Below are 12,105 nucleotides of genomic sequence, written 5' to 3' on the forward strand. Positions count from 1 at the left end.
TGTGAGCGAACTGCACTTTGCTACTATGCACTTTATATCTCTACTGTGCACTTTAGATCGTTGCTACTGTTGTCATTTGCACTTTAACTATTGTGTTGCACTTTAACCTGCTGCTCTAGACTGTTTTTACAATGTTCTTTTTGTCTTATTTGTTTTTATGTATGTACTTCGTACTACGCTTTCTGCAATCCAATTTGCCCTTTTGGGACACTTAATAAATCTTGAATCTTGAATCTTGAAACCGCAGCATGATACTTAGGGTTACTGTAAGCAGGGTTTTATATTGGGTTTGAGTGCAGTCTCTGTCACCTGAGGTAAAGGAAGAGAGCAGTGTGGACTGAGATGATCGTGTGGTCAACAGAAGTCTCTGTCACCTGAGGTAAAGGAAGAGAGCAGTGTGGTCTGAGATGATCGTGTGGTCAACAGAAGTCTCTGTCACCTGAGGTAAAGGAAGAGAGCAGTGTGGACTGAGATGATGGTGTGGTCAACAGAAGTCTGTCACCTGAGGTAAAGAAAGAGAGCAGTGTGGACTGAGATGATCGTGTGGTCAACAGAAGTCTCTGTCACCTGAGGTAAAGGAAGAGAGCAGTGTGGACTGAGATGATCGTGTGGTCAACAGAAGTCTCTGTCACCTGAGGTAAAGGAAGAGAGCAGTGTGGACTGAGATGATCGTGTGGTCAACAGAAGTCTGTCACCTGAGGTAAAGAAAGAGAGCAGTGTGGACTGAGATGATCGTGTGGTCAACAGAAGTCTCTGTCACCTGAGGTAAAGGAAGAGAGCAGCGTGGACTGAGATGATGGTGTGGTCAACAGAAGTCTCTGTCACCTGAGGTAAAGGAAGAGAGCAGTGTGGACTGAGATGATCGTGTGGTCAACCGAAGTCTCTGTCACCTGAGGTAAAGGAAGAGAGCAGCGTGGACTGAGATGATGGTGTGGTCAACAGAAGTCTCTGTCACCTGAGGTAAAGGAAGAGAGCAGTGTGGACTGAGATGATGGTGTGGTCAACAGAAGTCTCTGTCACCTGAGGTAAAGGAAGAGAGCAGTGTGGACTGAGATGATCGTGTGGTCAGCAGGGAGTTCCCCAAGCCCCGGTAGCCGGCGGTTTCTCGGCCTACTGGCCTACCGGTTACTTTATACACTGTAAAATATATATATATATATATATATATATATATATATATATACCGTAAATTCCGGACTATAAGACGCACCGGTCTATAAGCCGCACCTTCAAAGGTGACTATTTTTTTCTTCTATAAGCCGCACCGGTCTATAAGCCGCGGGTGTTTTGATGTTTAATTACCATATGTAAGGCTTCGTGCACAGAGGGGATTGTCGGGAAAGAGATCAGGTCACTAATCCCCAGACAAAATCACACATTGTGGTATTTTTTGTTTTTTTTACAGTGCACACAGTGTCCGCGGTGTGGTGAAAAGAGGGCAAGAGAGGAAATTAAAACAGAAGTGGATTTATAGTTAGAAAGAGTGCTAAAGAAGAGAGAATTCCGTTTTTTATTTTTTTATTTTAGTTACTCACAGTACTATTGACCAGTCCAACTCAAAAGATATTCGGCAGTTTCACTTTGAGCTCTTGTTCCGCCGCTGTCCATCAATGGTTATGACGAGTCTCGCTGGGTACAGTACGCCAAAGCGATATCCATTGACTCGATGATGCTGTTGTATGTTGCGCGTTTCTGTTGCACCAACGCGGAGAGGTCCTGCCGGACGAAAAAGCGCGTACCCTCCCAGGTGAGGGGCTTCTTCCCCGCAGCCTGGAGGATGAGTTGACGGTCGGGCCAGCGGAGTAGGCAGATGAAGATGGCCCTCGGTGGCAGGCCGGGGTCTGGACGTGGCCGAGGCGCCCGGTGTGCCCTGTCCACCTCTGGTGGTTTCTCGCCTTCCTTCAGGTCCAGGATGTAACACAGGATTTTGCCACGAAAGCGTCCATGTCACCAATCTCAGCTCCCTCTTTTACATTGATCAGGCGAATGTTATTTCTTTTACTCCTGCTGATTAAGTCATCAACCTGCGTGTGCAGCGTTTCGATGTTTTTGCATTTTATCCACTTTCGGACTCACTGTGTTGTTTTTGTCCTCGAGGGAGGGGGAGGCTGCGGCTCCTTCCTCCCCGCACAGCACAGCTGCTCTGCTCTGCTCTGCTCTGCTCTGCTCTGCTCTGCTCTGCTCTGCGCCGCAGGCGGGCTGTCTGCAGCCTGGGGTCCGCTCTGCTGTGCGGGAGAAAGGAGGAGGAGGAGAAACCGCCACCTCCACAGCCAGCCACCTCACACACCCCAACTGTTTAATAGTGCCCGGCTCGCATGCCTCTCGGTCGGCTGGCCGGACAATATGCACCCCGCTGCAGCAGCAGCTTCGGGAGGTTTTCTCACTGTGTTCGGGACTTCGGCTCTAACTCGGCCAGATGGCTGGACACGAGTGAAACTCTTCACGGTTGCATTATTTTCTTTAGTGAGTGAGTGGATGGACTTCTGCACGTTTTCAAACTTGTTTTCAAGCTGCTCAAAACCTCTGAGCGATGTCGGACTTAATCGATAGTGTTTCACGGAGTAAAAGTTTAGCCCAAGCGGTGTATCTCCAGCCTCCAGCAGGTGAGTCATTTCCTCATTCATGGCGTGATTGCTTCGTCTTTTTCTTTCTGCTTACCTGTGTTGTGTTATGTTATGTTATGTTATGTTGTTAAAAGAGGGCAAGAGAGGAAATTAAAACAGAAGTGGATTTATAGTTAGAAAGAGTGCTAAAAAAGAGAGATTTTTTTTTTTTTTTGGAAAAAATCCATAGATAAGACGCACCGTTATATAAGCCGCAGGGGGCAAAAAAGGCCAAAAAACGGGAAAAAAGCCGCGGCTTATAGTCCGGAATTTACGGTACTGTATATATATATATATACGCAACATACAAGATGCCCGCTGAATAAGTGTCCAAATGTTCATGTCATTCTGGCCAATACTCCACTTCTGTTATAACATTTCAGTCTGGAATATGGAATATCTTTCAATAATCTTTATGACTAAAAGGCTAAAAGTAATCTCATGTGTAAGAAATGACTGTTCTACATTGAAGTAAAAATGTAAATAATTAACTTGTTGGTTTTGGATTTATTTCGCTTCAAGAGTGCATTTTTGTTCGTGTGACCCTCAACACATGCTTTGAGAATCCCGGGCCACTCACTGATACTTATGCTTAAATTAACCCACTCATATTCTGGTTTATTTCTAGAAAAACATTTTGGCTAGTGGACATTCTAATTGGCTGGTAACTTCTAGCAGCCATATTGGCAGGTGGTCAAAAAAGTTAATTTCAAGCCCTGCAGGGAGAGCAAGTGGTGACATAGGAGTGAGTGAGAAGAGAATCAAATATTGGTGTTTAAGACTGAATAATGACATCACAACTGTTAATTTAAAATGAGTTATTTCTCTAAACCTGACTTCAAATGCCCCAAATTTTTCCGCGCCGGCGCCGTTTGGCCCCCAACCCTCAGCAAAATCTGGCCCTCTGGTAGCGAGGAAATTTTTTTGTGGTCCTCTCTATCATCAAAGTTCCTGGGTTACGGCATGACAATATTTGTTCGGCTCCCAGCAACAATCTGGGTTTCTCATGTGACCCCCCATGAAAAATAATTGCCCACCCCTGATCTAGCCTCTTAAATTTAACGAGATTCATGCATTTTAGTTTAAAACGTACACATTTTTCTTACAGGGGGCATGGCCCCCCGAACCCCCCAAGAGGGTCCAAGCAAGGTCTACCCACCACAATCTCTCCAAATCCTGTGGGAAACATAGTTATTAGTATTTTCTTTGTTCTTAAAAATATACATTGCCTGTTTTTTTTTGCAATATGGATATTGTTTTATTTATAATTAAATTGAGCATTGGGCCTTTATTGTTTATTTGTATTATTTCAATTGTCACACTCATGGATACATATTTGAGGGTTGTTTATTAATTGGGAAAAGGACCACTGGAACAAACGCTGCGAACATGAGCCGGCTACTTTTTCAATCTGACTGGCTACACAAAAGTTTGGGGAACTCTCTGCAGTCAACAGAAGTCTCTGTCACCTGAGGTAAAGGAAGAGAGCAGTGTGGACTGAGATGATCGTGTGATCAACAGAAGTCTCTGTCACCTGAGGTAAAGGAAGAGAGCAGTGTGGACTGAGATGATGGTGTGGTCAACAGAAGTCTGTCACCTGAGGTAAAGAAAGAGAGCAGTGTGGACTGAGATGATCGTGTGGTCAACAGAAGTCTCTGTCACCTGAGGTAAAGGAAGAGAGCAGCGTGGACTGAGATGATCGTGTGGTCAACAGAAGTTTGTCACCTGAGGTAAAGGAAGAGAGCAGTGTGGACTGAGATGATCGTGTGGTCAACAGAAGTCTCTGTCACCTGAGGTAAAGGAAGAGAGCAGTGTGGACTGAGATGATCGTGTCATCAACAGAAGTCTCTGTCACCTGAGGTAAAGGAAGAGAGCAGTGTGGACTGAGATGATGGTGTGGTCAACAGAAGTCTCTGTCACCTGAGGTAAAGGAAGAGAGCAGTGTGGACTGAGATGATGGTGTGGTCAACAGAAGTCTCTGTCACCTGAGGTAAAGGAAGAGAGCAGCGTGGACTGAGATGATCGTGTGGTCAACAGAAGTCTCTGTCACCTGAGGTAAAGGAAGAGAGCAGTGTGGACTGAGATGATGGTGTGGTCAACAGAAGTCTCTGTCACCTGAGGTAAAGGAAGAGAGCAACGTGGACTGAGATGATCGTGTGGTCAACAGAAGGGCTTCTGTTGCTAAACAGCTGCTGACTTGAACATCCTCAAGTTTGGTAATACTTTGTACTTCAATGATTTTGGTTTTATTGCAGTGTGGGATTTTCTGTCGACGTCCAATTTGCCGATGCCTTCCTGCTCTCATGCCCGACTGCCGATACCGATGTATCCCACATCTTTTTATTTATTTATGTATTAATTTATTTTTTCTGCCTGATTTCGGGGAGCATCGGGTTTCTCCTGGTGCGGAATTGGCGCGTGTCGTGCCTGATTTTGTGTGAACCTAAGTTGTGCTTCAACTTAGGTTAAGTAAGTCATGCTGGCGTGCACACCCTCACACCGGGGATTACTGGCATCGAATAGCTAGTCAACCATGGAACATGTAGGCGTAATTGGGGCATCATTGTTCCGTCGTATCGGCAGGGATGTTTCCCTGTGCATCCCTAATTAATCATACATCGATGATTATTGTACTGTTATATAGAACTAACGTGGGGCGGGAGGGGAGGGCATTGGACGCCACATGGGTGGGAGGGAGGGAGGGAGGGAGGGATGAACTTCTTTTTATTTATTTTGATTTGCTCCTAGGTGGGATTATATGATTCTTTGAGTCTGTCATTGCGATGTCTGTTACTTTTCTTCTTTGAAAAAAAAAAAAGATAACAAAAAAAGAAGCATTTGTGTGGACTCCTGCCTCTTCATACCCTGGGAGAGAAGCTCCAGGTCTTGGGGCTCTTGGAGCTGTAGGTCGCCCTCACCGTGTGGATGTTACTCAACACCTGCAACACAAACACAGTCCCTTCAATATCAGGCAGAACGTCCAAACAACATCAGCTAGAACTAGAATGACCGCACCGCAGATATATGCCTCCGCCAAACAAGTGAGCAGTCGACATCCATGTCTGTCAGAAATTCCGCTAAGGCATTACTGAGATATTGTTTAATTGTTTATTGTGGATCCCCATTAGTCTACACCAAAGGTGAGAGTACTCTTCCTGGGGTCCAAACACGTAAAATACAAACATAAAAATCCAATCATTGGAGTAAAAACAACACAACAAAAATAAATAAAAACAAACAAAAACAAGTGAGTCAAGGCTCACTCAATATTCATGTCAATCAAATATTAACCGTATCAACTCTTCTCATAAACAAAAAGAAATGTATCGGTCTTCCCGAGTAATTGCACCAGCAAAAACAACTTATACTGACCTTATTTCTACCATACTCACATGAAACCATCATATTATAATTGAAATACTTGATTACAATATATAATACATAATACATACCGCAATACAAATTCCTTTCATGTTGCACAATTAACAAATCAGTAAATCAAAGACCAAAATCTATCTTATTATTCATAACTGCAATTTTTAACTTTTTTTTAAACATAAATTTGTTCCTTACCATAGTTATATTTCTCTGTATTTTATTCCAGTAAGCAACTGCTCTATACATTACCGTCTTTTTCAGTGCATTTGTTTTTGGTAGAGGTAGAGTAAACCGTGAATCTAATGCTTGCCTTGTGGTATATCCATGTCTAGACTTAGTTGGGTCCAGTTGTGCGTACAAGCCCTCTGGTTTCCCAGTATTCCAGATGTTAAATAAAACAGTTACAAGGCTACATGCTATCCTTCGTTCCACTGTCATCCAGGACAGAGCGGCATGCATCCCCCCGACACCGCTCCTCACAGAGCAGCGCAGAGCGAGGTGTGCCGCCCTGTTCTGAGCGAGCTGGAGTCTGTTCAGGTCAAGCTTAGAGGCATTGGACCATATGGCTGGACAGTAGTCTAAGCGTGATAAGACCAAAGATTGTAGATATGGCGTTAACGAGCTCGAAAATGGCGTTTGTGAGTTCACAGTGACCTTGACCTTTGAAGACCAATATGTAATCAGTTCATCCTTGAGTCAAAGTGATGTTTGAGGCAAATGTGATGAAATTCATTCAAGGCCTTCCTGAGATATCGCGTTAACAAGCTCAAAAATAACATTTGTGACAGAGACAGTGACCTTCAACTTCAACCTTTGACCACCAAAAGGTAATCAGTTCATCCTTGATTCCAAGTGGACGTTTGAGCCAAATTTGATGAAATTCCGTGAAGGCGTCCTGAGGTATCGTGTTAACTCATTGAGTGCCATGGACGTCTTTCGACGTCCAATTAAATAGTAACGTAGAGTGCCAAGGACGTATTTCGACGTCCAATGCGTTTTTTGACGGTGGGACGTCGATCAAAGCCTTCCGCATCTCCTGTACAACTATTGTAGCTATTGGAGGTCTATAACCTATTTTACAGAACCCTTAGGTGGTGACAGTGCTCTCCAGGTTAACAGAAAGGCAGAGAAAAACAGAGAATAAGTCGTTGGGGAAACGGAAATCGCATCGCATCCGTATGCATCGATATGCATGAAGCGTTTTAACGTTAGATGTGCCTGCAGCAGCAGCAGCCAATCTGCTCCCACAATTGAGCTCCTCCATGTCCGCTGCGACAGCCCATACGCATGATCAGCCGTGGAGTTGTTATTATTCTCAACTGGAAGCATAGGAGCCGGTGACAAACACACGCGGAACGCTGTAAAAAAGCTGGATGTCGCGCACCCTTCACTGTGCACAGCAAACTCAGCAGAGAGCCACCAGAGAAACTCCCATACGGAGGAGGAGTGTGCAGTTGAGGGGTGGGAGGGGGGGGGGCACGCAGAGCAGCACACAACACCCAGACAGACCCAGACAGCAGGACAGGATTAGCAAACGCAAGCCAGAATATCCGATGCCCACCAGCAGCAAATCAAGACCAGCAAGAAGCTGCAACCAGCAGCGCACGCAGGGGCCAGCGCTGCTGGTTGCAGCTAAAAATATTATTCTGCCAAACAAAATTCCCTGGCCTTCACTGTTTTATTGAAGGAAATTATTTTTGAGGTGTGACTACATCAGAAAATTAGCTTCAGAGTCAGTGATGTGTTTGAAATGATTAATTTCACAAAAGGGCCATTATCTCAGCTTCTAGAAAAAAACGGCTCTTTTTGGTTAAATCAAGCTATCTTCTCCGGCTGATAACTAAAGAACGGAAAATTATATCAATAAACCTGTTTTTGCTGATGATAGAAAAGAGTCTCATCGTTCTTTTTGCGTGTTCAGTGTTTACATAGTAATATCACACAATATTCTGTGGGCCTCGAGAAATCACTGAAAAAAGCTCTGAAACTCTGGCACTGGGAGCGTCCGTTCTCCAAAAGTGGCTGGCACTCAATGAGTTAAGGAACATTGGAAGGACGTATGGACGGGCAACCTGAAACCATAATGCCTCCGGCTCGGCTAACGCTGGCGGAGCCATAATAAAAATGTAGGCCTGCGACTAATGATTATTATCAATTAATTACTGTTTCAATTAATCGATTAATCATTTAGTCTACAAAATCTTTAAAAAAAAAAAGAAAAAAAAAAAAAGTATTCATTTTATAATATGAAAATCTTTTCATTTGTGAAGCTGTAACCAGGAAATGTTTTGTATTTTTACTTGATAAATGATTAAAATTGATGATCAAAATTGTAATAAATTAATTTTCTGTCATTTGACAGCACTAATAGTAATAATAATTTGTATATTGCTATTAACACCTTGAGTGCCATGGACGAGATATCTCGTCTTACATAATCCAACCGTTGAGTGCCAAAGACGAGATATCTCGTCTTACATAAACATTTTTTTTTTTTGACGGTGGGACATCAATCAACCCCTTTTACGTCTTCTATATCAATATTGGAGGAAGAGAATGTGTATAATCTATTTTACCGACCACTAAGTGGCGACAGTTCTCTCCAGACAGAGAGAAAGCCACAGCCACGGGTCCGCTAGAGAAAGCCAGTCTAATTTTCAAGGAAATAGCTGGGCGAAAACTCTTTCGATTTCACACACACACACACACACACACACACACACACACGCGCGCGCGCGCACACACACACACTCGAGTACCTTTGCGCATAAATAAGACCAGAATCGCAAAAGCTTCTTCAAAGCTCTCAGCCGACACCTCAAGAAACGAACGAGCCAGTTTTACAGTCCAGACTGCCCGAAAGCGGCCGCGGAGCCTCCTCCCTCCGCAGCACAGACGGAGGGAGGAGTTTGGAGACACACACACACTCTCTCTCTCTCTCTCTCTCTCTCTCTAGTCCCGAGAGAGAGAGAGAGGAGAGAGAGAGAGAGAGAGAGAGAGGAGAGAGAGAGAGAGCACACAGAGTGGGAGACAGACACGCTGTGGGGGCAAAGAACGGACAGAGATCTCTTCCTCTCAGAGCCGCGGAGCAACGCGCGAACACACACACACACACACACACACACACACACACACACACACACACACACAATACAGTATACAGACTTGCCCAAGGGCACCCATAATCACAGGCACGTGAGGTGGTTCTAAAAATCCATTTATCTCTAAACTCTCTGAAAATCTCTGAAACCATGCTGTACTCAACGGCTAATATCTACATAACTACTAACTCTGCAAACTAACTCTTTTAGACAGAGAAAGCACACATTCTATTAGTTCTTTTTAGATGATTGGTGTTCACGAAGTCTTAACAGAAAAGAATCCTCGGCTCTTGTAAAATGAGCCAGAATCCTCAAAAAAAAACCTGGCACAACTTACCTACAGGATTGAAAAAACGGCTGGCACTCAATGTGTTAACTCAATCAGCAGTATCTTTTCAGCCTAGGTGCAGCCCTACTAATGATTATTTTCATTAACGATTAATCTGTTGATTATTTTCTCGGCTACTCGATTAAGTCGATTGCTCGATAAACGTCACAAAACGGTGAAAAATGTTGATCACTAAAGCCCAAGATGACGTCCTCAAATGTCTTCTTTTGTCCTGACCAACAGTCCACAACCCAAAGATATTCAGTTTACTGTCATAAATTAAATTAATTATTATTATTATGTAATTCTTTTTCCCCACCTCCCTCTCTTCCGTCTGGCCCCTGTCCCTCCCACACTCTCCCTCCCTCCCCTCTGTTTCCATAGATCCCTGATCGATGTGTTAATTGTTACTTGTATCTGTTGCCTGTTGTTATCTTGTTTTCTATGTACTCATACTGTGTCAGCATCTTTGGGTCACTGAAAAGCGATTTATAAATTAAATGAATTATTATTATGATGATGATGATGATGATTATTATTATTATGATGATTATTATTATGTCTAGCAGAATTCACACTTAAGCCCCACCTGAGTTCCATCGAAGGCACAGAGGCGAATGTGTCTGCTGAGGACCTGAACTCCAACACCAGGAGTGGGAATCCTCCTGCAGCTCCACAGGGTGAAACAAACACTCGTCCTGACCTGACGAGAACGAACCTACAGGAGAGGAGAGGAGAGAGGAAGGGAAGATAGGAGAGGAGAGGAGAGGAGAAGAGAAGAGAGGAGAAGGGAAGAGAGGAGAGGAGAAGAGAGGAGAAGAGAGGAGAGGAGAGGAGAAGAGATGAGAAGGGGAGAGAGGAGAGGAGAAGAGAGGAGAAGAGAGGAGAGGAGAGAGGAGGAGAGGAGAAGAGATGAGAAGGGGAGAGAGGAGAGGAGAAGAGAGGAGAGGAGAAGGGAAGATAGGAGAGGAGAAGAGAAGAGAGGAGAGGAGAGAGGAGGAGAAGGGAAGATAGGAGAGGAGAAGAGAGGAGAGGGGTGAGGAGAGTTGAGATGAGGGGAGAGGAAAGGAGAGGAGAGGAAACAGAAGCATTAATTAATGACTAGAGGCTTTTAGCCTGGTAAAATGAACTCACATTACATTTCGTTCTACCAGACCGTCTGGCCTCAAGCCCTGGGAGGGCTTTCTGCAGAAACTGCAAAGCGTACGAGCCAATCAGCGACCAGCCTCGTAGTTGATATCATAACCGGCCAATCAGGAACGCTGCTGGAAAAACAGTAATGGCTGCCTTCGTGCCTGTCCGCCTCGAGTAGTAATGTCAACATTCGTCGAGTTTAAGCAGCCATAAAGTGCAGTTATTGCTGAAATAGACTCAATAACAACAATTAAACAAGTACAGGAGTTTACATCAGCGGGGTTTCTCGGCGGAAAAGATGGTTTCCCCGTTCTCTGAAATGTGAGTTGACGTGACCGGCTGGTTTACCAGGCTAAGAGGCTTTGCCCTGGTCCATTAAAACACACAGACAAACAAATACCAATTCTCTCAGGCTGATGACTAATAAGACTCTGAGACAGACGGCTGATACTTTGGGCTTTCCAATGTAGAGCGGACATCTGCACCAACACTTCCACTTCCATCGTTGTTTCCAGTCTGACAATGTCTCAAATGCAGTTATCTGTTCATAGAGATGAGCCACAATGACGTCGACCTAAAACACCTACAAAAAGTATCGATCAATCAACTCCAACTCAATTCTCTCAGAGGAAGTCTTGGTGCACCTGTGTTACTTCCTGCCTTTTAGACACAAAATGGCTGCTGTGAAAAAGGCCTATTCTCTCAGAGGAAGTCTTGGTTCGGACAACCGACATACCGGTCGTCTGGCCCAGACTCGTATTAGTCGTCAGACTGAGAGACTCTGAGGTACCCAGATTGCACACATAAGCTACTTTCACACATGAACTCCGGATCAGGTGAGGGTTGCTCCCCACTGAGCCTGCCCCGGATGATACGTGCAGTGTACCCTTTCACACATGAGGCATGTTGCATTCTCACATGAGTAGCACCTCCGCAGAGTTTGTAAAGTAGAGAGGGGGCGGGGGCAGGGGCGGGGGTGGGGGAATTTGGGCATGACCACACAATGGGGAGTTGTGAAAACTAAAAATACATAATGGGCGATAACTGCCTAACGTTCACGGCATATACTTGTTTGCGCATAACGTTAGTAATTAATTAAACAACCCTACAACTCACGCCCAGATGCATCGATTTCCTCGAGTCGCAAGCACTACAAACAAAACAGGTCTTTGCTATGTTCAGTCCTAAAATGCATCAAACCTACTAGAATTATACAGAATACAGGAAGCTAGACGTTTTTACCTTCAAAATAAAATAAATGTTGTATTACTTAGTAACAAAAAATCAGAATGGTCGACTCACTACGGGTTAAAATGGACTTTCGAAGGGAGCAGATATTCTTCCAGTTTATCTCTGTTCTGTTCTGTTTCGAAACACACACAAAAAAACATTACACGTGCATTTACTTTATTTAATTGCCATTATTGCGAAGGTTATACCCGGAAGTTTTCGTTTTATTCTGCCTGACTTGACGCTACTTGGAATTTGCGGTTCTGCCATTGAATCTTCACAAACGCTGTGTAAACAAACGCTGTGTGCATGAACGCAACCAGACAATCCG

The 12,105-nt window shown here is 44.3% G+C and overlaps 2 protein-coding genes across 2 annotated transcripts in view; both read right to left on the bottom strand.

Annotated features, from left to right (window-relative positions):
- The window catches only part of LOC310789558 (NLR family CARD domain-containing protein 3-like), a 708,349-nt gene that overhangs the window by 160,101 nt on the left and 536,143 nt on the right, over nucleotides 1-12,105 (bottom strand). The window lies entirely within an intron of this gene.
- The window catches only part of LOC310789560 (nephrocystin-1-like), a gene marked incomplete at its 3' end in the record, with an annotated part of 68,435 nt that overhangs the window by 23,809 nt on the left and 32,521 nt on the right, over nucleotides 1-12,105 (bottom strand). The window contains exons 11-12 of the mRNA XM_083651199.1: nucleotides 10,000-10,128; nucleotides 5,468-5,542 (exon numbers count right to left, since the gene is read on the bottom strand). Of these exons, the coding sequence (XP_083507325.1) occupies nucleotides 5,468-5,542; nucleotides 10,000-10,128 (204 nt within the window). The remainder of the gene's footprint in view (nucleotides 1-5,467; nucleotides 5,543-9,999; nucleotides 10,129-12,105) is intronic.

The sequence above is a fragment of the Poromitra crassiceps genome (genome assembly GCF_964638095.1).
Source record: "Poromitra crassiceps genome assembly, chromosome: 14".
Taxonomy (NCBI): Eukaryota; Metazoa; Chordata; class Actinopteri; order Beryciformes; family Melamphaidae; genus Poromitra; species Poromitra crassiceps.